A 27984-nucleotide genomic window follows, 5' to 3' on the forward strand; every position below is an offset into this window, starting at 1 on the left:
GAACAGACATTTTTGAAAATCAAATAAAATGCTTGTGAATATATAAATATTGCACTTAATGGCACATTTTAAAGGTAAAACATAAGACATTTAATCTATTTAAGTTAAAAAAAAACCACTACATATTAATACATATTTATGTAAACTGTTGATGTTATACATATTATTAATTAATTGTAAGATTCTTTTAAAACATTAGCAGGTTCTGGTAATATAAAAGAACAGAGAACAAAGCAACATATAAGTTACAAACATACAAAGCTGGTAGCATAGTTTACATCTCACAATAATATGAATCCTGTTGATCATAGTATGTAAAGTGGATATAAGAGAGGTAACTCATTTTCTAAAATTACTCCAAATATTCAAATACATGCGATGCATTTGTATTCAGATATCGCAGATCAAATTTATTCGTTCATTGTGTAATCATACGTTTTTTGATTGAGTTAAGTCTGCCAATTGATATTCTATCGTATGTTTTTCTATGTTGTGATGTTATGCTATTGTTTCAGAAAAAGGGAGAAGGTTTGGATCCATTAAACGTTTAATCCCGCTGAAAATGTTTGCACCTGTCCTAAGTCAGGAATCTGATGTACAGTAGTTGTCGTTTGTTTATGTAATATATACGTGTTTCTCGTTTCTCGTTTTGTTTATATAGATTAGACCGTTGGTTTTCCCGTTTGAATGGTTTTACACTAGTAATTTTGGGGCCCTTTATAGCTTGTTGTTCGATGTGAGCCAAGGCTTCGTGTTGAAGGCCGTACTTTAACCTATAATGGTTTATTTTTTAAATTGTTATTTGGATGGAGAGTTGTCTCATTGGCACTCACACCACATCTTCCTATATCGATTAAACTCTTGTCTTCGACTCTTTGTCGTATATTCGGAATCCCCTAGTTTTATACACGAAGTACTAATAGAAATATTACCAGACAACTCCTTCTTTTTCCTTTTTCATTCAGATCTTTAAAGATGTGCATGTATAGTTATAAAGCCATTTTTGAAAATCACAAAATCCTTACGTTTTTCAAAGATTTTGAAAGAAAAAAAGATGCCAATATCTAATTTCTAAAAAATGAAGAGTCACATTTTCCACATAATTTCGATACAATTTGTTTTTTGACATTCACGGTGGCGTGATGTCTTTTTATTCACCAGATGACAATTGGTCAATTCTGTAAGGAAATGTGCAAATTTTTAGAGTAGCATGTTATTCATGTGTAATGCTTTACATGTTATTCATGTGTAATACTTTACATGTTATTATAGAAAACTATGTGATTTATCATTTTTACAGCTATATGTTCACACTAATATTATAAATTAACTAGTTAACCAACCTAAAAATGGTAGTATACGCTATTAATTTATTAAGTTGGGATACTATACGGCATATTTTGTTAATAGTGAAAAAAAAAAAAAAATCAACACAAAGGAACAAGCGATCAGTATGCAGGCTTTTCTAGTCGAGAACATATTTGTTGAGTATTCAGATTGACTTTTTTTTTAAAAATTATCAGCATTCTTATGGGTAAGAATTGTGCGCTTCTCCTTTAGACCTTTACCAATTTCAATATGAGTCGAAGCTCCCTCAGACAATTGTCAAGAACAAGAAATTCAAAGAACAGGGTCATTTCATTTGACATCAGATATATTGAAGATGTTCTTTCCATTTTCAATCTAAATATTTGTAAATGAGTTCCATTAATATATCCTTCATTGATACAATGTAATTATCAGCAGACACGGCTATCTCTGTCTCATTTTTAGACTTAGACCTCTTACTTGACACAAACGGTCAGCTCAGTACAGAATCTATTACAAACGAGATGATAGTGATTTTGAAATTATTAATTTGACCCATTTTAGTAGAAATATACCAACTACACCTGCATACTGGATGTAGATTTCCAATCTCAATAGGTATTCAAGAGCTCGCAAGGTTGACCTTATATGAATATTGTTGGTTCTTTAGTTAATCATGTATGACAAAGCGTTCATTATGAAAGTAACTCAGAAAACCAAATGTTAATGTTCAAGCTACTTTATATGGGAAGATACTAGAACTAGAAAATAAAAGGGAACAAAAGATTGAAGATTTACTCCTCAGATCAAGAGCAAACTGGCATAAAAATGGATCAAAATGCTCCGAATACTTTTGCAAATTAGAGAAGAGAAATTTCATTAAAATGACAATGGCTGAATTGATTGATGAGCAAGGTAAACATATTTCTGAACAATCAAGCATTCTTTTTGAACAACACAAATTTTATAAAACTCTGTATTCAAGCAGAATATCTGACAGGGAAGACAACTCTTTTTATAACCATAACGTTAAACTCACACAGGAACAATGTGATCTGTGTGAGGGTAACTTGACATTTAATGAATGTGCTTTGACACTGAAACATATGACAAATGGTAAGAGTCCTGGTTCCGATTATTTGGAGAAATCTCGGTCAATTTGTATTTCGATCTTTATAGTTTGGGTATGAGCATAGACATTTTTCCAGTTTTCAATATCAGAGTGTCGTTACTTGCCGTCTAAAAGAAGGAAAAGATAGGTGATATATGAGTAATTGGCGACCCATCAGTTTACTGAATACTGACATTAAAATAGCTTCAGCAGCTATAACTAACAGACTCAAACCAGTATTGCCATTTATTATAAGTGACACTCATAATGGGTTTATTAAAGATAGGTTCATTGGGGAAACATACGCTTATCAAATGATCTTATGCACTATCTGGAAAAGCATAATATGACTGGTTTACTGTTACTTGTTGATTTTGAGAAAGCATCTGATTCTGTTGAGTGGGATTTTCTAGTAAAAGCTCTTAAAAGCTTAAGATACGAACCATCTGTATGCAAATCGTTTGCGACTCTCTATTCAGAAGCTAAAAGCTATGTGATATATAATGGTGATTGTCAAGTTTTTTCAATCTTGAGCGAGGCTGTAGACAAGGTGACCCCTATCCCCATATTTATTTATTATAGGTGTTGAAATATTAGCTCTAAAAAACTAAAATCTACATCTGACATCCACGGTATTCCTATTCACAACAAAGCATTATTGTTGAGCCAGTATGCTGATGACACATTTCTTGTTTGAGATGGAAAGGAAAAATCTTTAGAGGAGACTTTAAAATGTTTTGATATTTTTAACAGGGTCTCTGGGCTAAAAACGAATGGATCCAAGACCAAAGCTGTTTGGTATGGAAACAAAAAATATACAGAACATATACTTGTCCTAATTATAATCTTCAATGGACAAAATCAAATTTCAAACTATTAGGAATAGATTTTTCATTAGATTTACAAGCTATGTTAGATATAAATTTCACAAAAAAAATCAAGGAAATGTCATCAATACTTAAGGCTTGGGAACACAGAAAACTTGCATTACTTGGTAAAATTACTGTTGTAAAGACTCTGGCATTACCAAAGATAATTCATTTGCTCACAGCTTTACCAAATCTATCCCAGATTAAAACTAAAGAGTTAAATACTCTCTTTTATAACTTTATTTGGAATGGGAAATTAGAACTATAAAACGCAATACACTAATTGGGGATTTTATGCAGGGAGGTTTGAACATGGTGCATTTGTCATCTTTTAGTACATTTCTAAAAAAAAAAGCTGGGTCAGAAGACATCTTTTGAATTTAGAGGGATCATGGCAGACATTATTACTGTCTGGATTAACCAAATTTGGTGGTGACAAAGTTTTTTTTTCACAAAAAGAAAAACTGCTTGAAATTCATGGCTATGTTACGAATCCTGAAATCTGAAAATTACAGTCTAATCTCCAATATTCCAAAATTTATTAGAGATCACATAAAAGAATATTGTGATTCTCAACAGATTGAAAATGTCAACATCTCTGATGCTTTTTGTACTTAGATTATTAATAATAAGGAACCAAAATTTGTGTATAAGAGTCTTATTGATCATATAATTCAACCTCCCCTTAAATTCAGAAATTGGAGCAGTTGAAAGACTTAGAAATTGAAAATTGGCAAAAATATTTTATGCTACTAAGGAAGTCTTGCAAAGATACCTACTTAAAAAGCTTTCAATACAAAATACTGTACCAAATAATTCCTACAAACTCTTTTTTGTACAAGATAAAGAAGAAAGATTCTAGTTCATGTACTTTTTGTAAACTTGATGACGAAACTATTTTACATTTTTTCTATGATTGTCCAATAACATATCAATTTTGGTCATCATTATTACAGCAAATAAGATTGTATAGGAGGGATTTTGCCATCAGTAAAAAGCAAATATACCTTGGTTTCTATTCAGAAAGCTTATTCACGAATCTTTTATTTATAGTAGCAAAAAATCTTATATATAAATGTAAGTTTAAGGAACATACTCCTAATATTTTTGGTTTTAAAAATAGAATTAAACAATATCAGACATATGAATATTATAGTGCAAAGAAAAATAATATAGTTGATGTATATGAAAAATTTTGGACCCCATTACAATAAATATTTCCATCATAGAGTATGATATTAATCTGTGAGCATTTTTTTTTATTATATTTTGTGTATTATTTGATGCATATAATTGTAAACAATTGTATGGGTGTATGTAAGTAAGAATTGTATGTGTGTATGAGAGACTGAGAGAAAGTGAAAGTGAATGCAAGTAGTTCTCAATTCTTTTTTCTATTTACCTCTTCACATTGGTATTTCCCGATATGTATTTATATATTCATAGATTTCCTTTTTTCTTTGTTTTTTTGCTTTCTTATTTCTTAATTACTTTTAAAACTTATCTTAGTTATTTATTTTTATTTAATTTATTTATGTTTTTTTTTGTGAGGGAGGAGTTAAAATTTAATAAAATCATTTACACATTTATTGCTTTAAAAAAGGGAGGGAAGAGAGAAGAAAGAGAAAAAAGAAATGAGACTACTCTTGATTTATAATCTTTGTTTGATTCCTTAAAATCCAAAACTAAATAAAATGTCATTTATGAAAAATTCTTTATTTTTTGTTTATTATATTAGACATTTATGTCGAACCATCTTTAAAAAAAAAGTTTTGGGTGGACAAAGTTTAAAAACGGATAGTTTGATGACATGTGGACTGCCAACGATCATACAGTTTAATAAATAGGCATGTGTTGTCAACGTTAAAAGAGTATGAAACACTCTCTGTACAAGGCATATGATTGAAGTTGCCATTCTGGTACTTATACATTCCGCACAGCCAAATAATCAAGGAGTTTACTACCGGTAGGATGAAGACTAAATATAAAATTTTAATATATTGATTCCCGAGTCAATATCAGTAAACATATCTTTTTGTTATGTTTTTCGTTCATTTTTTTACATAAAGAAGGTCGTTAGTTTATTCATTTGAATTGTTTTACATTGTCATGTCGGGGCCTTTTATAGTCGACTATGCGGTATGGGGTTTGTTCATTGTTGAAGGGTGTACTTTGACCTATAATTATTAATTTCTGTGTCATGTTGGTCTCTTGTGGACGGTTGTCTAATTGACAATCTTACCACATCTTCTTTTTTATATTCGTAGAAAACATGTGTTTAATCCAATTTCATTTTCATTTACTTTTCCATTTTTTCTACCCTGAGTGCTGTATTTTTACACAATTATTTTGCTGTTATATGTATCAGTAACACACCAGTTTATATACTTACTTCTACGGAAAATGAATTATGAGGAAATTCACAAAAGTAACAAAACAGAAAAATTATCAATTTATCCTACAATTACAAGAGAAGATGGAGTACATCTATCGATTTTAATTTTAATTTTTTACTTCATTTTTTGTTATCTCACCGTACATTTAAAAAAAGATTTCAAAATATATGACAAGTATATGTCCATCGTTTTGTTAAAATTATGAGCTAATGAAAATTATTCCAGGAAAAGTATTGTAAATTTCCTGCAGGAAGTTTTTCATAATTAATTTTCTTCATTAAAACCTGGAGTGTTAAATAATAGACGTGGTAAAGTGAGAAGTAACGACTGTACATGTGTCTTCATTGAAGTAAAGGTAAGGCTTATCTCATAATAATAAAAACAAATATATGAAAAATCGAATATATATTATATATAATCATATACAACTTAATGTAATATTTCAATAGATCAAAGTACAGTAAAACCTGTTTAAACCGAATCTCTTCGGGACCTAATATTTTGTTCGTTTTTGGCCGATGTTCGGTTTTATCAGGTTCACAACGCAAATAATTTGATATGACGGTCCTTACGTACATGTGTGGTTTATACAGGTTTTCGGTTAATCAAGATTCGGTTTCGCATAAGCGAAAAATGGACTATATAGTGTAACTCAATGCGGATATCACAATTTACAAATCATTATTAAAAAATGTTAGTGCATACTGGTGATACATAATTTTTATGAAGGGATAGGGGGACAGGGAGTGGGTAATTGTTTATATTTTAAGGGATTGTAAAATGATGTAGTCACTATTTAACGTGCAATAATTATTGTACTCAAAGTCAAAAAGATGAAGGTTTATTTACGTAAAATTAGTTAAATTCCACCATATTTCGCAATTGACCTAGTCCGGATATTAGAATTAAGGGTGTTTGTAAAAGAACAGTCCCAGGTTGTAATGGGGTTAATTGTCCTTTGAAGTATTTTTGATAATTCTTATTGGCCTTTTGAATTAGCATGACCTATAACCTTCGCTATTTGTTGTACTATTAGCTGAACATAATTTGTAAAAATCGTCTATTTAAAAAAGGAGATGAGGTATGATTGCAATCTATCCATAAAAGTTCGAATAAAGGGTCTGTTTAGTCAATTTCTTTAAGTATGATGTTTACAAAGCATTTTTTACTGTGTGTCTGTTTTTCTCAGAGGTCCAATATTTGGGATGTAAATATCGTCAACTGTTCAATTTTGATCTGTATCATACATCAATCTTATTGCTCCCCTTGTCCGTGGACAATGTTTAAACACAACATATGAAGTATGAATATAAAGATATGAAAAAAATGTACCTTACCAACACAAAGACAAAGACAGAGACAGATTTTGTGTAAGACATGTCTAATAATTTATCTAAATCTAAAATCTAAATTTCAATTGCAAGCATATCGACATTGTAGTTAGATGTGGTATCACTGCAAATTATAACTGACAAAAAATAAAATAAATCCTTATTTGATGTGATACATTTATACCGGTAGTGGTTGTTTACAGACGAAAATAAATTTTGAATTTTAACTAATATCACTAATTATTTAAGATAGAGCTTCGTTTTCCTTTTTAGTACATTTATTCAGGTGCTTTACATGTATGGTTGGTAATGTTCGATCGTGTCGTTTTAATATCCACGAAATAATTTTTTTCTCAGGAAATCAAGATTACGAACTTTGTTTGAGGGGGTATTCCTGTTGGTTTTTTTTCAATTTTCTATGAATTTCACTATCAATAATCAATAATAAAATGCGAATGTATCTATCATGCTAAATGAATTACATAATGAATCATTATTATATAGAGCTTTGTGGCATATTTCCAACGTTTATATACCCTGAACTTTTCAAAGTTTAAACAAACACTATTTTTTTTTAACTACCCGTTCCTCAGATTTCAATGAAAACAATATGCACATATATATTTACTGGTAACCTTCCCAAGGCATGTCTCTATGAGATGGCACACAGAGAGCATAACTTGGAACCAGTATGTAAAAAAAAAATTCTATGAATTTTCTAATTCTCACCAAAAGAGGCGTGGTTTGAGAAACAGCTGTATTTACAAAGTGCAACATTTAATTTTATTATGACACAATGGTCTTGCTGTTATACGTTTCTACAGACAACTGTTTATATACATTTACTGACATATCCGGAAATTGATTTGTGACGAAAAGCATGAGAAAAGCAGATCAGAAAAGAAAATATCAATTTATCCTTCATGCACATCCGACTTATTTTACTTCATTTTTGTTTTTCTCGTCGTACAAAAATAAATTAAACAGTAATGATGTCCATCTTTTTGTTTAAATTATGAGCTAATGAAATGTTTCCAGGAAAGGTATTGTAAATTTCCTTCAGGAAGTTTTTCATATCTCGTTTTCTTCATTAAAACCTTCAGTGTCAAATAATAGACGTGGTACAGCGAGTAGAAGTAACGACTGTACATGTATCTTCTTTGAAGTAAAGGTAATATTTATCTGGATGTGGAATGTGTGGTAGCTTGTTGTTTGGTCAACATTTTATTATGTTCGATATAGGTTTGGTGTATACTTTAGTGTATGTGTATCTTGATAGAGCTGTAGAAATGGTATAACATAATGACTTTAAAAAACACTTTTGTTAACATTAAGATGAAAAATGTTATTGTATAACTGAGTTGTAGTACCATGCTATCATTGTCTATAAATTATTTTTTCAATCATGGAATCTATTAACTTCGGGGTAGACGGTTCTAGAAGGATAAGTGATATGGAATTAGAGAGCAGGTACAAGGACAAACAAGTTTAGCTTTTTAAGTTAAATACATTTACATGCAAAAAATGTTTAATGCAAAACTATCAAATGCAACAAAACTAATTATGTGATAGATAAGATACATGGTTCACATTACTCATCAGTGTCGTGAGTATCAAACTAATTATGTGATAGATTAGATACATGTTTCATATTGCTCATCAGTGTCGTGAGTATCAAACTAATTATGTGATAGATTAGATACATGTTTCACATTACTCATCAGTGTCGTGAGTATCAAACTAATTATGTGATAGATTAGATACATGTTTCACATTACTCATCAGTGTCGTGAGTATCAAAAGGTTGCAAGACAACATATGAAGTAAGAAATTAAAGATTTAAAAAGAATGTACCTTACCAGTACAACCCCGACAAGAACAGATTTTATGTTAGAAAAGTCATATATTTTATTATCTAAATTACACAATTCAATTGTAAGTTCGTCGACGCTAAAATAAGATGGAGTTTACCTGCCAATTATGAATCTGGGCAGATTATTGTAAGTTACTAACAATATAATAACTCCTTATTTGATGTGAAACATTACACCGGTAATGGTTGTTGACAGATTAGAATAGAGTTTGATTTCTAACTAACATCGCTAAGATTAAGTTTCGTTTTCCTTATTAGTACAGTTATTCAAGTGCTTTACACTTATGATAGGTATTGTTCGATCGTTTTGTTTTAAAACCCACGAATTGATTTTTCTCGCAGGAAAATAAGTTTACTATCTTGTTTGAGTACGAATTTCTGGGTTTTTTTTTCAATTTTCTATGAATTTTACTATCAATAATAATTAGTAAAGTTACTGATATCTACGAAATTCAATATATCTATCTTAATAAATGAATTATATAAAAATGGCCAATATTTTTGCTGACGTTAATGTTTCAAAGATTTCATCATTGTAATTGTGAAATTATGTTTATGTTCTGTGAACTAGTTTTTAACATACCTCCAATGAATGTGTGAATGCATAATCCTTCACAATTTTTACTTATTCTCAATTTTTAATAAGAGAAAGTAGTAAAAACTTTAATTAAGATGACACGACCAGGCTTTTGATTTTACCCGAAAACATACATAAGACGTCCCCTTGTTATGTTGTTAAAAACAATATCATCATTCAGCAGGATTTTTCGTTTATGAAATTTTATACAGAGTTCAGGACTGAATGGAACTTAACTGAGATAGGTAAATGCAATACCAACCGGCAGATGACATTTTACTGGTGAGAAATTAAAATTTGATAATTGGGGAGTTGAAATCATCCCGGGCCCGTTTGTCATCGATTTTAGTGTGAAGTCGTCTCTCTGTGTCAATATTGTATAAAGTAGCGCAAGGTATAAAGCAGTCTTTGTAGTAATAGTAGTATTCTTAATTTCAAGGTCACTGAAATATATAAGATGTAAGTACTCACTGAATAATTAGCTATTCAGTGATAGGACATCATCAATATATATGGTAGTAAAATTGTAACTTTGAATCAATTTTTTACAACTATCAAATCATCTATTGTATTTATGTAATTGTATCTTTCTAGCAGGCAACATGGACAGAAACTCTAAAAACAAAAACAACTCTAGTGATGAAAACCTATTTGACATGAAGAAAACTACGTACTGGGAAATATACGGTGTAAAACGTTTTCCATACCGTGGAAAGCGTAAGTTTACACCATTACTTTCCCAATCTTTAGATGGAGGAATGGTGATCTCAAATGACGTGTTTGGATTAACTATAAGTCAGTTTGAACGAATGTATAAAGCTTGTTTAGAAAGAAGGAAAACAAAAGAACAGTGGATAATAAACCTCAGATATCCTGACAAATCTTCAAATGAATATCTGGAATACTTAGAGAACTGTACAGACTGTGATAAAGGTAATACATTTATAGTATCATTTCTTAAACACAATAACATTAAGGATGTAAAATAATTGTTGATGTAAAGCAAATCCAGAAACAGTAGCTTTAAACCTTTAAATTATTTAAATAGAAATCCATCAGTCAAAAAACAGAATAAGAACGAAAACAGCATGTATTGAAATGCACGATAAACAACACCATGACAATAAAGGAAATCAAAGGAATAATGAGAAACAAATTGTTTATAATATAAAAAAGAAGATGTGATATGTTCGCTTGTTTATGCATAACATATTTGTTTTCCGTTTATTTCGACATAAATGTCGTTTCGAGGCCTTTTATAGATGACTATGCAGTATGGGCTTTGGGAGAATTGTTTGAAAAAACATTTAGAGCTGATAAGTCCCCACCTTATTAGCAATATACCAATTTCACCTGCATATGGAATATACATTTCCAAACTTATTCGATATTCAAGAGCTTGCAGCACCTACTCAGACTTTGTAAAACGTCACCAGTGTCTGAGCAGAAACATGATGAACCAGGGGTATGTCAAAGAACGTCTCGTCCTTTTCGTAAAAAGTTCAGCGGAAGGTACCAAGAACTTGTTGATAAAGATTCCGTATCAACTTGACAAATAATACAAGATGGTCTTGAAGTATAAATTTTGCGTACTGACGTTGGTTATCATCCTAATAACGTGTTATAGTATTCTTTTATTTGTCTTTAGTAATATTACTTTTACTGTTTAGTCAGGTTTTTTTTAGATATTCATTTGACGCAACTCTGTGCTCATGTATACCATCATACTTTGAACGACAAAATTATTTTATTTATAAAAATTACTTTTACTTACAAATGTATGTATCTTGCAAGAAAAATTATCATTGTAAAACAGACAAAATACTGGCGCAACGAAATCTTCGCAAACATCTCCGAAAGGAACAGTATATGGATAGAACCCAAATCTACAATGAACTAATGGACAATCCTAGCAATGATATGTTTCATAAACTCATTCGTCGTAACAGAGGCTCCAAAAAATAAAGATGCGATCTGTTTAATAGAAAATGGCGAGCACCCCTACTCTGCAAAGGACCAAACAAATAGCTTCTCTAGATACTTTGAGGACTTGGCTGTTCAGAAAGACAATGGTTATGATCCAGAATTCTTAGATCTCTGCAATATCCGGCATAACATATTTAATGAACTCTTCAAACAAAACTGCGACAAACAACAATTAAGTTCTCAAAATATCTGTGATGCAATCAAACCGCTACATTCTGGCAAGGCAACAGATGAACTAGGTCTTGCTGCTGAACATTTTAAAAACTCACCAACAACAGTAACTCATTTTCTTAAGACTGTTTCAATAACATTTTCGTCAATCATCATATACCTGATATCTTTAAATCTGGTATCGTAACACCTGTGCTCAAAAAAGGGAAAAATCCAACGTTAATGGACAACTATAGAAGAATTGCCGTTACACTTCTCATCTCAAACCTCTTCGAATGTACCATACTTCCCCGATTAACCTTGAATTTTGATCAGTCATCTCTACAATTCGGCTTCACAAAAGGGTTGTCGATGCTTATGGCCTGTCTCATTATCACTGAAGCTAGAGCAGAAGTAAAATTAGTCACAATGGAACCTTTATTTCTTATTACTGTGGACAGCCAAAAGGCCTTCGACGTCGTAGATCACATCATACTATTAGATGCGTTATATGACCATACTCAGAATCATCATCTCTAGTCAATAGTAAAATCTTTACGTAGGGCTAGTTTTAAGAGTCAAATGGAAGGGAAATGTTCGTAATAGCTTTAATATTCATCAGGAAGTCCGACAAGGAGGCATTCTTTCACCTATTATATATAAAGTCTATGTAAACCATTTACAAATAAACAAAATGACAATAATACATAAATAACAACATACTACTAGCAGTTAACTGACATGCCAGCTCCAGACTTCAATTAAACTGACTGAAAGATTATGATTTCAACATATGCACATCAGGCACAATCCTTCCCGTTAGGGGTTAAGTATCATACCATCATAGCATCTATGAGAAGAACACAACCTGTATCATGCCAACAACTGTTTTTAAAATAATGTGTTTAGTTCCGATGCAAAGACCTTATCAGTGACTCAATATTAACGCCAAAATATGCAATCTTTAATGACTTGACAACATTATCGTAATTATATCCCTTCTTAATAAGTCTATTCAAAGGTTTTATAAGTTTCTGAGGTGAATACTGACACCTTTGTGCTTTATAAAGAATATTTCCATAAAAAAATGGATGTGAAATACCTGAACGTATAAGAAGTCTGCATGTTGAGCTATATTTACGAATGATGTCTTTATACCGATGATGCTCTCTCTTGCAAATTATCATGCTAGACAGTCAAGAGTAATAATAAATCCTACAAAAACTAAAGCTGTCATCCTCAACAAACCGAAAAAGATAAGCAAGTCCGATTTAAACTGGACCCTAGGCAACACCCTTGTTTATCCATCGGAAGACACAACACAACTTGGCTTAATAAGAGCAGAATTGAAGGAAAACAATCTAAATATTGATGCACGCATCAGCATTGCGAGAAGAACTCTTTACCCTCTGTTGAATACTGGTTTATATAAAACAAATAAACTAAACCCACAGATATCTTACAAAATATATCAGAGCTATGTTATTCCCCGATTGCCATATGGAATGGAAATACTCCCTCTTAACCAATGCCAACTTGATAACAGCCACTGAATCAGTAATTATGCTGTTGGGAGCGCTAACAATTGAGGCAGAAATACATAAAAGGCAACTTTCATTTCTGTACAGCGTTATCTCATGTAACAATTCAACATTCCAAGGTTTAGTTGACAGACAAGTCATTATGAATATTGATAACAAACTTCTTCTGTAAGGTCTCAGGTGTACTAACTTTAAAATTTTAAAGTCAAAATTTTCCATCAAAATTAAAATGGAAAGCAACAGTTAAATTAGCAATTCAGGATTATTGGACTAAAACTTTCATTAAAGAAATAGAAACAAAGTCCTCATTAACATATTTGGACAAAATCATGTTAAGAATTGGGCGTATACATCCAGTTTGGACAAGTCTTTCTTCAACTGTGTCAGATGTTAAAAAGGGAGCGATAAAAGTTCGACTATTAACTGTGACTTATATTCTTGAATCTCACAGATCTATATTTAGTGGTGGCAAGAAATCGGCATTATGTAAATGCTGTGGAACATCAGATGAAGATATAATTCATTTCCTTTCTGTCCGGCTCTACACAAGCAGAGAAAATAACCATTGGACAAACTCAAGTATTATGTGATCTCAGTTATTGGCACGAAATATTGGTCGAAGAATTTTAAAGGACATTTGGATCTGATAAAACTTATTGTTGACAGCTCTTTTCTACTGCCAATGTTTAGAAATAGGACTGAACTGGACAAAATTCGTCCGATTGTCTACGGACATTTGTTATAGACTCCATGCTCAGCGTGTATGGAAATTACAAGGAAAATAATATCTGTATACTCAAAGATAAATATGTATACATTCAGTGCAATAAGGAAAGATATGAAATGAACATTATGTACATATGTGTATAGGTAGAGGCAGGGGTGTCCTGCTTTTCATTGTATAAAGCACCATATATTTTTAGATTTTAGTTGTGTACAGTAAATCTTATAAGTAAATATTGATAGGGCCTAGATATTTTTACCTTTTATTGCGTAAAATTTTTTATCAGTCCTTACATATTTTTGATTTTATCTAATAGGGCCTAGATATGTTTACCTTTTATTGCGTAAATTATTTTGTCAGTCCTTAAATATTTTAGATTTTATCCGCGTACAGTGAATTTAAAATTTTAAGTTAGTTGGGGAAATTTTTTAGTCTATAAATATTAATTAACTCCCGTCTGGATGATATCCGCTGAGAAAGCGTTCCATAACTGGAAGGATTTACGTATAGAAGAAGAAGAAGACTTTGAATGACACAACTATTTTATTTATTAATACTACTTTTTCTGTTAAGTCTGTTTTTTGATATTCATGAGACATGACTCTATACTTATGTATCCCGTCATACTTTGAACCACACAATTGTTCAATTATTATTATGACTTTTACTGTTAAGTCGGGTTTTTTTGGTTATATCTACTTAACGTGACTCTGCATTTATATATGCCGTCATAGTTCGAAAGACAAAATTATTTTATGTCAACCTGTGCGAATTTCAAACTAGCACTTTTACACCAGTACTGAAAACCTTCCATCCTTTAAGGGTAGATTTTACATAGGTAAATAAAATCGTTTAAAATAAGCAATATAAATATTAAATTTGATGTATGCCTTTTTGTGCTTCTTCAATACATTTGTTGTTTTTATAGTGATTAAGATGATAACACAATGTTGACTGTTGTACCCCATTTTTGACATTTTTACTTATTGTGTCTGTTTGTTTTGTTCACACATAGTTGATAATGTAATGGAATTTGATACGACTATCATACAAGTGAGAGGTTTAGCTAGCTATAAAACCAGGTTCAATCCACCACTTTCTACCTACGACAATGCATGTACCAAGTCAGAAATATGACAGTTGTTATCCATTCGTTTGATGTGTTTTAACTATTGATTTTGCCATTTGATTTGGGACTTTCCTTTTTGAATTTTCCTCGGAGTTTAGTATTTTTGTGTTTTTACTTTTTTCTCTTTTTTTGAACATAATTTATGGTTTCATTTAACATTAATAAATACGTATATTTCTTATAGATAGCTTGCCGTGGATTGACCCGAGGGAGCATCACTTATATGAATACCTAGTAAATATAGTTGGTAGTGAAATAGATATACGAAAAAGACAACGACTATTTATAATACAAGATAAGATTGTCAATTCGTCAGATTTAACTGATCGTACGCAAATATTTAGTGGAAGTTTGGCTGAAGGACTAGATTTACCAGGCAGCGACATGGATGTTATGTACGTAATCAATGCCGTAAACATAATTCAGAATGAAACGAACATCTTAAACCCAGTTAATGATGTAGAATTGTATGTTATGGAGACAGATATTGACCATCCTGGATTTGCTAGAATGATACCGGTAACAACACATACTAAAGAATCCCTTCGTGATCAATGTGGACGCTGTCCTAGAGGTTCATGTACTGGTACACAATTTTTTTTGTCGACACACGAATTTCGTAATAAATATATGCAAAGAAGGACTTGTGAGACATTTATACACGGTCCCTGTCTTTCAAACGAAGACCAGACAATTGATGAAGCATACTGCGTACGATGTAAAACTCTACCTCACAATGCAATGCCATGGGCATCACGTCATGGACGGCAATGGCCACCTAGTTTTGTTATTGACAGGATCGTAAAATACGGATGTTTGTTAGTACCTATAGGACCTAAGATTCTGTCAGATGATGACTCTTTATGGAGAATATCTTTTTCTGCGGCAGAAAAGCTACTGGTTCATTCGTTTAATTTTACCCAATTCTTATGCTACGGTCTACTCAAATTAACATTAAAGAGAATAATTAACACTCACGATATTGTAAACGATTTATTGTGTTCTTACTTTTTAAAGACGGCTCTTTTTTGGGTGTCCGAGGAAATAGATATTAACACTTTTCAATTATCTAAAATGTATCATTGTTTTTGTCTCTGTCTTGATAAATTGATATTCTGGGTAAACACATGTAACTGTCCGAACTATTTTATACCCGAACACAATATGTTCCTTGGAAAGATCGATCAGAGTAACAATAAGATTCTACTGTGTGTTCTTCAGAGTATACAGTGTGGAGGGATCAATGGATTGATACATAATTTATTTCCGCTTGACAATGAACATCATCGTTTAATAAGTACAAAAGGGGAATTTTCGTTCATTCCACTGGACTTACTTCTTTACAGGACTACTTGTCTCATGATTAATACGATAACTAAAGACATTGTAAACTATCATAGAGCACTGGCATGTGTTAATTCTTTGCTAAAGTCAGAGTCGTCTACGTTTATTATTGAAACGTGCAAATTGTTTAGATATTATATCGGCCAATTTATAGTACAACTTCTACCTTCACCAAACACAATAGGTAACACGATATACTTACGAAAATTGTATCATAGACATTTACAAAACGGCACAAAGTCTGATGCTGTATCAGGTTGGTTGTTATACGCGTCGTTTTATTATGTAACGGGACAGTTCAAAGTTACACTAAAAATAACGGATTATGTTTTATCAAGATGGTCACCTTATATGATGCTTATAGACATGGACAACTGTGACACATGGACAATAAATTACAAACATAATGTTCATTCTGTCATGACAGTTAATGAGAGGATGACATTATCCACTGCTAAACATGTCAATTACGCGCAACACTCACAATTGATACCAGAAGAACTTCAGTCGGAGGTTGAACACAGTGGAATGCTCATCCTACCAAATGTAATATCTCGCTGTCTAACATTTCTATGTTATCATCATCTTGGTAATATATCAAACAGCCGACAGGCATTACGTGATTTATATCTAACAGTGAAAGATAATTTGATAAGATCGAGAAATACGGTTTCTAATGAATTAACAATACTTGCAGTATGTTTTGAAATAGCAGGGGATAAAGACATGGCTTACCAATGCTACGAGGAAGCTTTACAGTGTCATGAGTATGTATGTCCATCAGCAGAAGCAAGGAGATTAAAGCTTTTAAAGATTTAACATAAAATTATAACATCAACAGCAAATGGAGTCTGACATGCTGATATAAATAGTCTGAGAAATAGCCTGTGTGACCTCATGTGTTATTAAATTATATCATAAAAGAAATATAGTTTTCTTTAAATATTATTGGACTTATTAAAGTGCGGAGTGTGCTCTAAATATATCTCATAACAAATTAATTGATGAATTTATAAATAATTGAGACACGTAAAATAGACCTCGTTTGTGCAAAGTTGGCATAAGAAGATGAATAGTAAAATATAATACAGAAGATATGGTATGATTGCCAATGAGACAACTATCCACAAAAGACCAAAATGACACAGACATTAACATCGATAGGTCACCGTACGGCCTTCAACAATGAGCAACACCCATACCACATAGTCAGCTATAAAAGGGCCCGATAAGACAATGTAAAACAATTCAAACGAGAAAACTAACGGCTTTATTTATGTAAAAAAATGAACGAAAAACAAATATGTAACACATATACAAAAGACAACCACTGAATTACAGGCTATGTTAAGACCATTTTGTGATATATCAACACACATTATTTCTGTTCAGAATATAGGTTTCGATACACTTAACAAATTCATAAACACGTTACTGTCATATATAACTAATCATGGTTGGAGACAGAAACAGTATTAATTTGACAGAAGGACAAACACTTTGTATTCGGTACAAATGGAAAAAAACACAAATTGTTGGTGTGATGCACAAAAACAACTGTAATCGGGGTGAATTAAAAAACCTATTACGTTCGATGAAAGACACATTTGTATTAAAGGTTGGGAATAGAATCATGAGTGCCCTAGAAACATACAAGTACATGGTAGGAATTGAGAACAAAAACATAATAAATTGGGGTCGAGTAACTATTATTACATAGTTTTATATAGATTATACCTTTAATTTTCTCGTTTGAATAGATTTACACTAGTAATTTTTTGGGGCCCTTTTTAGCTTGCTATTCGGTGTGAGCCTATGCTCCGTGTTGAAGGTCGTACCTTGACCAATGTTGATTTACTTTTATAAATTGTTACTTGGATGGAGAGATGTTTCATTGGCACTCACACCACATCTTCCTATATCTATATATGATTGAAAACGGAAACATGAGATATTATGATTGAAGAGAGACACACTATTTATTTGGGTTGAAGATACAATTGATGTATGAGAGTCGTGTTAATAAGCATTTTACAAATTCGCATTTATGACAGGAATAAAAATAATAGTGATCGTAGAGAAAAACTTTCGTTTTAAAAATTGAGGAAAGAAAATTTTGTAAGAGGGACCAATGCAAGACACATTAATGTCTGGGATCGATTACAAAAAGAATAATATTTCGGGTCAAGGCCGTATGATTTTAATTAAGGGATGAAGATTTAAACAGTAGAAATTGGGGTCAATAAAATAGCTAGTTTGGACACAACATTTAAGTTTAAAACACCTCCTAGTTTGTATTGTGATTGAATATTTGACACATCATAGTTTTGTGACACAAAATCAATGTGGTCAAAAGAACTGATTTTTATCAAAAAAATCATTTGATGACCAGAAAACGAAAAGTATGAATTACACCTCCAAATAAAATTCCACTATTTTCTCCAAAACAATACAATGTGTAAATCAATGTCTTCTCTTATTTTCCATCATACCCATTATTGTTTGACAACATCAGCAGTATGTCATCCTTTTTTAAAAGTGTGTAATATTTGCGACTGTGATAAAACAATTAACATATTACAATAAATACCTAATTCCTTTAAAATATAAACACACATTATGCTATAATTACTGTTATAGTCTTCTTTTTTATTTCAACTTCTGATGTCCAACTTTCACACGATCAAACTTAAATAATTGTTCTAATTCTACATGTTGTATATAAATATTCACTAGACATTATCATTAATAACTGTACGTTATGATAAATACTGAAAATAATATATATTAAGTAATGTGATATGTATTTGACCAGTAGTTTAGGGGATTATGATAAACAAACCAGGCATGAGACTGGTCTTGGGTCATTTGCATCAGCATGATGTCTGATAAGATCATTGCTACAAATCAGCTGAAAATTCGGGCTTACGTCTAAGAGTGTATCATATATTTAGTAATTTAGAGGTCTAATTTATTGTGCATCACTACTTGAAACTTATTTTCAAACACATATGAAGCAGAATTCATACAAAACATTCTCAAAGACAAAACGAAATACTTTGAAATGTTCTTTAATTTCTTTTTCAGATATATTGAAGTATTGATTACTGTTAACCATATTATTTTCACGGATACCTTATTTACATTTTCTAGTCCACCTCGGGGCTATTTAACTTCGCGATTTTCTTATTTATTTGGTGTAGTTTAATAAGGAAAGGTCCAAGTTTAACATATTCGCGACGATTAATTTTCGCATTACTTTTCTACTCGCGAAAGTCGCGAAAACAAATCGCTCGCGAAAATAAGTTGGTTTACTGTATGTCCTCTCACGAAATAACCAACACTTCAGTGGGTGCTTTTATCTCACATATCTCTGTGAACTTGAAATTGATGATACTACCGACAATTGAAAGCCGAGTTCATATCCTGATAGTTTTCTCAATATTAACAAACAGGGTTTCCCCTGGGTCAATTATTTTTTTCGCCACCTCTTTCGCCAAAACAATATATTTTTCGCCAAGTAACACAAATATATTTTTTTTTTTAAATTTTCATTTTTTTCCAGCACCCCTCCCCCTACTGAATAGGAAGTGGTTTTTACAACAAAACGAAACATCTTATCACTTGGAATTGATCCCTTGTGTAAGGTGAAGTCAATACATTGAAGGGTTACTCTCATGCCAACCTTTTGAATAGATTTCTTCATAACCACCATTTTCTTTTCTAGACCATCGTAAATAAGTAAAACTATATGCTTGAAACACGTGTGTCACTGAACACTGATACGATTTTGAAGTACCCACTCAAATCAATGATCCATATGAAAGTTAAATGATAAAGTTTTAAATCAGAGACTTTTCTTGCTTTTGAACATTTTTCGTCATAACAACAATTTTCTTTTCTAGACTATCATTAAAAGAAGGAGAGGAAGCGTAAAAATTTTGCAAACACGTGCGTCGCAAAGTTGTTAATAAATCCCTTTTATGACATGAAACAAAAGCTATTTAACCATATTATTTTGTCATATCATAAAATCAACACCTTTATTAATTAGTCCTTTGATGTCGATAGCTATGAAAGCAATCAGCTGATTATTGATTTTCTGTCAAAATATTAACGAGTTCAAGGTGAATTCCGAGTATTGTCTGATAGGAAAGTTAGAGAAACCCGAAAAAAGTAAATAAACAAGATGGCTGAAAATAAATCGTTATATATATTTCTTTCGCCAAATTCTTTCGCCAATGAAAATGGCGACCGCCAGCGGAAACCCTGTAATAACAAAACTAGAAGACATCAACTCACAATCTTTAAAATTGGTGATGATTTTCAACTTTTAAATATGAAATTTCCAATTCTTCATAACATACAATCTGCATATAGTGTCGGTTGCATCCAAAAATCGCAATTGAAATTTCGCGCTCATATAATTATGTGTTTTTTTATATTGTATACGTAACTGCTTCAGCTAAATTATTATGAAGAACGGTTGATATCGACACAACATACGTTATACTGTCATTATTAGATGTGTTAATACCACAATAAATAAAAGACAGCTGGACAGCCAACGAACATGGGGTATATTGAATAGGCGTCACAATTTGTTGCGCAACATGCCATCAACGGACTCTTAAAAAAGGATTTCAACGTTAAAAGAGTATGCCACTCTTTGTGCACAAGGCATAGGATTTAACGTCGCCATTCTGATACTTTTAAATCACACACAGGCAAATAATTAAGGATTTGACTTCTGGTCGGATAAAGACTAATTATAAAATTGTCATATTTCGATTTTTGAGTCACTATCAGAAAACAGTATTTGAAGGGAAAATGTGCCTAATCCAAAATAATTTTCAACAATTTTTCCCCTTTAGTGCTTTAATTTTTCTAAAACACAATTGTTTTGCTGTTATACGCAACTGAAATGAAAGTGTTTTTATTCAATTACTTACATATCCGGGGAATGATTTTCAACGAAAAGCACGAAAAAAGCAAAACAGAAAAATATAAAATTTTCCAACGAGCACAAGAAAAAATGTTCACCCCTCGTTTTTTTTACTTAATTTGTTATCTCACCATTAATTCAAAAAAGTTTTAAACAGCTATTATAAATACAAATGAAGTTTATGACATCTTTTTGTTAAAATTATGAGCTAATTAAAATTACTTGAGGACAATTATTGTAAATTTCCTGCAGGAAGTTTTTCTGTTTCGTTTTCTTCATTTAAACCTGCAGTGTCAATTAATAGACGTTGTATAGTGAATAGAAGTAATGAATGTACGTGTATCTTCTTTGAAGTAAAGGTAAGATTTGTCGAAATGTATTAGAAAATATATCAGAAATCAAATATATACCATATATATTCATGTACAACTTAATATAATTTTTCATCAGGTCAATACCCTTCCCTCTGAACGAATGTGACCTACCGAATTAGACTATTTACTGGATTTGTAATAATATAAGCCCCTTTTCTGTTGTACAGTTATTTGTCTGTTTGTATTTTTCACTTTAAGCTATGGCGTTGTCAGTTTATTATCTATCTATGAGTTTGACTCTCCCTCTGGTATCTTTCGTTCCTCTCTAATATATATACGGAAATACGACTATTGATTTGTGTAACTCGACGTGCATTTCACAATTTACAAATCCCTATTAAGATAATGTTAGTGCATATCTAGTGATACATCCTTTTCATGGGGGGGGGGGGGGAAGGGGGTGTAATTGCTTATATTTTAAGGGACTGTAAAAAGTATTCTGCAGTTAAAAGCGAACAGATTAGGGTTTGTTTACCTAAAGTTAGTCCACCATATTTTGCAATTGGCTTATATTGGAATTATGTGTGTTTGCAAAGGAACCGTACACAGGTTGTTATGGTGATCATTTGTCCTTTCAAGTATTTTTGATAATTCTTATTGGTGTTTTAAATTAGCATGAAATATACCATGCGCTATTTGTTGTAGTATGAGCTGTAGATTATTTGTTTAAATCTTCAATATAAAACAAAGATGAGGTATGATTGCTAATGAGGCAACTATTCACAAAAGTTCAAATTAAGTGGCTGTTTAGTCAATTTCCTTTAGTATGAAGTTTATTGTGTGTCTGTTTTTCTTTAAGGACCCATAAGAAGGTGGTAAGTATCGTCTATTGTTAAGTTTTTAGTTCTTTTATAAGTCATTTCACAGAGATTTCATATGCATGAGGTAATGGTTATCAAAAATAGCAGGATTATAATTTAATACGCGCGTTTCGTCTACATAAGACTCATCAGTGACGCTCAGATTACAATAGTAATAAAGCCAAACAAGTACAAAGTTAAAGAGCAATGGGAATCGAAATGTCCCAAAAGATGTGCCAAATACGGCCAAGGTAATCCATGTCTGGGATAACGTGAATAAGGAAAATCTTGATTATTTCGTAAACATTATACTTCCTAACAGGAAATTAAAAAACAATTAAAAAAAAAAACCCTTTAATTGATATTCTTGTCAACACCGAAGGGCTGACTACTGGGCTGGTGATACATCAGGGGTGTGAAGGAGGGGCGAAAAATACCGAAGGACAGTCAAAAGCACAAATAAAAAATAAACAGTCCTAAAAGGATAAATGATACGGAATTAAAGAGAGAAAATATTTAGATTTTAAAACTTAGCCTTGATTAGATTTTCATATAATTGAAATGTAAAAAATTCAATGCAAAGACCATCAAAATCAACTGGCTAATTATGTGATAGATTAGATGCATGATTCACAGTTCGCATCAGTGGCGTGAATATCAAAAGGTTGCAAGACTACATATGAAAAACAAATCTAAAGATCTAAAATAAAACTTGTACCTTACCAGCACATCGTTAACCCTGACAAAGACAGATTTAGTGTTAGACATGTCTTATATTATATCTCAATTACGCAATTTAATTGCAAACACGTCGACAAAGTAAAAAGATGGGGTATGGTTGCCAATTATGAGCAATTATAAATGTGGGCAGACTTTTTTTAGTTACTAAAAGTATAATAATTCCTCATTTGATGTGAAACACTACATCGGTAATGGTTGTTTACAGTACAGAATATAGTTTGATTTCTAACTAAGATCACAAAGATTGAGTTTCGTTTTCCTTTTAAGTACAATTATTCAAGTGCTTTGCACTAATGATGGGTATTGTTCGATCGTGTCGTTTTAATTCCCATGAACTGATTTTTTTCTCAAAAAAACAAGATTACGATCCTTGTTTCAGTACGTATTTCAGGTTTATTTCAAATTTTCTATGAATTTCACTATCAATAATCATAAGTAAAGTTACTATCAAAAATCATTAGTAAAGTTACTGAAATCTACGAATATATCTATCTTGATGAATGAATTATATAAATATGGCCAATATTTTTGCTTACGTCAATGTTTTAGATATTTTATCATTGTAATTGTGAAATAATGTACATGTTCTTTTTATGAAAAAAAGCGTCACTAATGAGTCTTTTGTAGACGAAACGCACGTCTGGCGTATATACATAATTTAGTCCTGGTATCTATGATGAGTTTATTTACAACCACTGGGTCGATGCCACTGTTGGTGGAGATTTATTTCCCCGAGGGTATCACACGCCCAGTAGTTTTTGTGCTGACATGAATTACCATTGATATGGTTATATTTATAAATTAACTGTTTAAAAAATTTAGAAATTTTTGAAAAACTAAGGCTTTTCTTCCTCCGGCATAGATTACCTTAGCTGTATTTGGCAAACTTTTAGTAATTTTGGTCCTCAATGCTCTTCTACTTCGAACTTTATTAGGCCTTTTTAACTTTTTGACTCGAGCGTCACTGATGAGTCTTTTGTAGACGAAAATCGCGTCTGGTGTATATACAAAATTTAGTCCTGGTAGATATGATGAGATTATTTATAAGAAAATAGAAAACTTTAACTAATAAATTGTGAACTAGTTTTTAGCATGCCTCCAACGAATGAGTGAATGCATAATCCATCACACTATTTACTTATTCTCAATTAACTATAAGAAAAAGTAGTAAACACTTTTATTATGATGACAACTAGCGATTAATATACTGTTGATTCATTTATTTTCGTTGGTATCAATTTTCGTGAATAGAGAAAAAAGACGTTTCGTGGTATACGTAAATTCGTGGATCGCTGATTACAACAACACAAAATTAGATGCGTAATTCGTGGATTTCTTTTTGATTAAGCAGATCATATACTCTCCTTGGTTTGATGAATAATAAAACAAAACAAAGAAAGAAAGAAGGAATTAATTGAAAAAGTTTTGAATTGTCAAAATCCTCACTTGGTCATTCTAGGTTCAAGTGTTCATTGATAACTTCGATTACAATAATGGACAGAGACAACTAATTATTTGTTTGTTTTACAATTTATAAATTCTTGTCTGAATTCTATAAGGCATTCGAAACTTTATGATCGAAAGCTCATTTCCCTAATCACGATACAATAAACAGTGATATAAGTATAAGGTTTGAAAATAAATGTTGCTGTCATTAACAATATTACCTACGGGCAATATCGCCGTACTTAATCCTATTGATTTTTAATCAGTGGTAAACAAAACGATGACACGGTAATTAACAACTTGCAGTTATTTTTTTTTCTATGAACAGTTTTAATCAATTTTAAAAAGTAATTTATCCCTGATATTCGATATATTTATTATAGATTGAATCAAAATACTTGTATCTTCTTTCAATAAAAAAACACGTGTTATGTTACAATGTTTATCCCTAGTCAACACTATATACTAGAACTGCATAACATAACCGGAAATAAATATCCGACTCTATTCACATATTCTTCGTTGAACTCTTAAATTCGTGGTTCGCTGTGACCCACGAAACCCACGAAAATTGATATAACACGAATAAAAATGAATCCACAGTATTCTTTATAGAATTGTGTGAGGCTAAAGCAAGCACATAATTATTCATAATAATATTGATATGTTAAGTCTTTTTAAAAAATACAAACTTTTGTTAACTCGGAGGCGTAAATGAAGCCTGAACACGACCAGTCTTTTAATTTTACCCCGAAAGACGTCCCCTTGTGAAGTTGTCAAAGACAATATCTTCATTCAGCGGAATTTATCGTTTATGAAATTTTATACAGAGTTCAGGACTGAAATGGAACTTAACTGAGATATATAAATGCAATACCGCAGATGATATGTTACAGGTCAGATATGTAAACATGACAATTGGGGAGTTGAAATCATGCCGTTTGTCATCGATTTTAGTGAGAAGTCGTCTTTCTGTGTCAATATTGTATAAAGTAACAAGGCATAAAGCAGTTCTTGTGGTATAAGTAGTATTCTTAATTTCAAGGTCACTGAAATATATAAGATGTAAGAACTGACTGAATAATTAGCTTTTCAGGGATATATGGAATAAAATTAAATAATTTCTAAATTAACATTGAATCAATTGCTTAAAATATCAAATCATCTATTGTTTTGATGTAATTGTATCTTTCTAACAGGCAACATGGACAGAAACTCTAAAAACAAAAACAATTCTAGTGATGAAAACCTATTTGACATGAAGAAAATTACGTACTGGGAAATATACGGTGTAAAACGTTTTCCATACCGTGGAAAGCGTAAGTTTATACCATTACTTTCCCAATCTTTAGATGGAGGAATGGTGATCTCAAATGACGTGTTTGGATTAACTATAAGTCAGTTTGAACGAATGTATAAAGCTTGTTTAGAAAGAAGGAAAACAAAAGAACAATGGATACTGAACCTTAGATATCCTGACAAATCTTCTAATGAATATCTGGAATACTTAGAGAACTGTACAGACTGTAATACAGGTATTTAGTTTGTAATATCATTTCTTAAATACAAGAACACTAAGGATGTAAACTATTTATTGATGTAAAGGAAATCCAGAAACAGTAATACATAGCTTTAAATTGTTAGATAAAAATCAATCAGTCAAAAACAGTAAGCGATGACAAACAGCAAATACAATGTATAATATAGGGAAATAAACGGTTAACAACATCATAGCCAAAAAGTTAAAACACAAGAATGATGAGAAACAAATTTGTCATAAGTCGCTTTTGATTATTTACAATTGTAGACCAGTGCACGGGCAATATCTAAATTGACAAAATGAATATAAATTGTGTTAAAATTGGGGTTTTCTAGAACGACACGGAATTAATGTAAAAAAACAACAGCAAAAATACCAAACTCCGAGGAAAAGTTCAAACAGAAAGTTCTTAATCAAAGGCAAAATCAAAAGCTCAAACAAATCAAACGAATGAATAGCAACTGTCATATTTCGGACTTGGTAGAGGCAATTTCTTATGTAGATTAAACCTCGTTTAATAGCTTGTTAAATCTTTCAAGTGTAAGAAAGTTGCATAAAAATACCATATCACACTGACGAGATGTAAAAGTACCGAGCAACTTTAACGTCAAAGAGATATTAACAAAAGTAGAATCAATAGAAAAGGGATTAATTTACGAAGACATATTTTAAAATCCTATAATACGTAATTGAGATGATAAACTACGTGAGTACCTACAATATAAACTTTAAGGCAATCGTGTATTACAGTGAAGTTTATACGGGATATTTTTCATATTCATTCTAAAACATCATCTTTATTGCGTTTTAAACGTTTAGATCGTTGAGAATGTTTAATAAACATTGGCTCTTATTTGTCTACAGTCTGGTGTTCATAACCCCAACTAAATCAATAACTGCCAATAAAACATGGTTAAAGTTCAAGAACAGTCTATGAACATGTATAATATGTGTTAATAGTTCAATACATAATTCTGAAAATGTTAGTGTATGATATTAAAACATGAATAGTGGGGGAAAACACAACAAATTTGGTATGATATCCAACGAGACAACTCTTTACAAGACACCAAATGGCACAGAAATTAACAGCTGTTGGTCACTAAATTGCCTTCAACAATGATCAAAGCACCTATTGCATATGGAAATCAGCCATAAAAGAAAATCACAATTCAAACAGGAAAACTAACGATCAATATTGGTCGATATGCAACTATTACATGAAATTTAAACTGTTTCACAAATTAGGATTGCAATTAAATCTTTATAAATCATGAAATAATAGCATTTTGAATTAGGGGTGTCTAAACCACTATTCTCAATTTACCTCAATGACGGTAGGTATACTGTCCGGATAGCATAGTGGTTTTTCAATTGAATCGGTCAACTGTTTATCGATTGTTAGTCAGGACTTTTCGAATGATAAAACATGCGATGAGGTCAATTAACTGCTATTTCGTAGTAATAATATTTGTTATGGCCACGCAACGAAGTTGTAGGTGCCATATAATTTTACCCTTGTCCGTCATTCAGAAATTCCGTTATTCCGTAATTTCGTCATTCCGTCATTCTGCAAAAAACCTTTATACGGAGGTTTTTTTCTAAATGCCTTCAGATATATATTGGGCTAATTTTTGGTATGTGAGTTAACTATGATGAGTTGCAGATCAAGTTTAAGGTTTGTTCTGCATCACTAATTTTTCCGAAATTACGGGCTTTGGACTTTGAGAAATTGTTGTAAATCACAGTTATACGGACTTTTTTTCTAAATGCCTTCAGATATTGGGCTAATTTTGGTA

General features: G+C 31.5%; 1 protein-coding gene across 2 annotated transcripts in view; it reads left to right on the plus strand.

The window, feature by feature from the left end:
* The first annotated feature begins 10066 nt into the window (after positions 1–10066).
* The window catches only part of LOC134692694 (uncharacterized), a 28437-nt gene continuing 10519 nt past the window's right edge, over positions 10067–27984 (plus strand). The window contains exon 1 of one of the 2 annotated variants that reach the window (XM_063553173.1): positions 10067–10398. In XM_063553173.1, coding sequence (XP_063409243.1) covers positions 10068–10398 — 331 coding nt within the window. In that variant the 5' untranslated portion in view covers position 10067. Of the gene's footprint in view, positions 10399–25848; positions 26181–27984 lie in introns of those variants that run through there. The other variant, XM_063553171.1, reaches the window with a different exon arrangement.

Source organism: Mytilus trossulus, chromosome 12, assembly GCF_036588685.1.
Source record: "Mytilus trossulus isolate FHL-02 chromosome 12, PNRI_Mtr1.1.1.hap1, whole genome shotgun sequence".
In the NCBI taxonomy this organism is placed as follows: Eukaryota; Metazoa; Mollusca; class Bivalvia; order Mytilida; family Mytilidae; genus Mytilus; species Mytilus trossulus.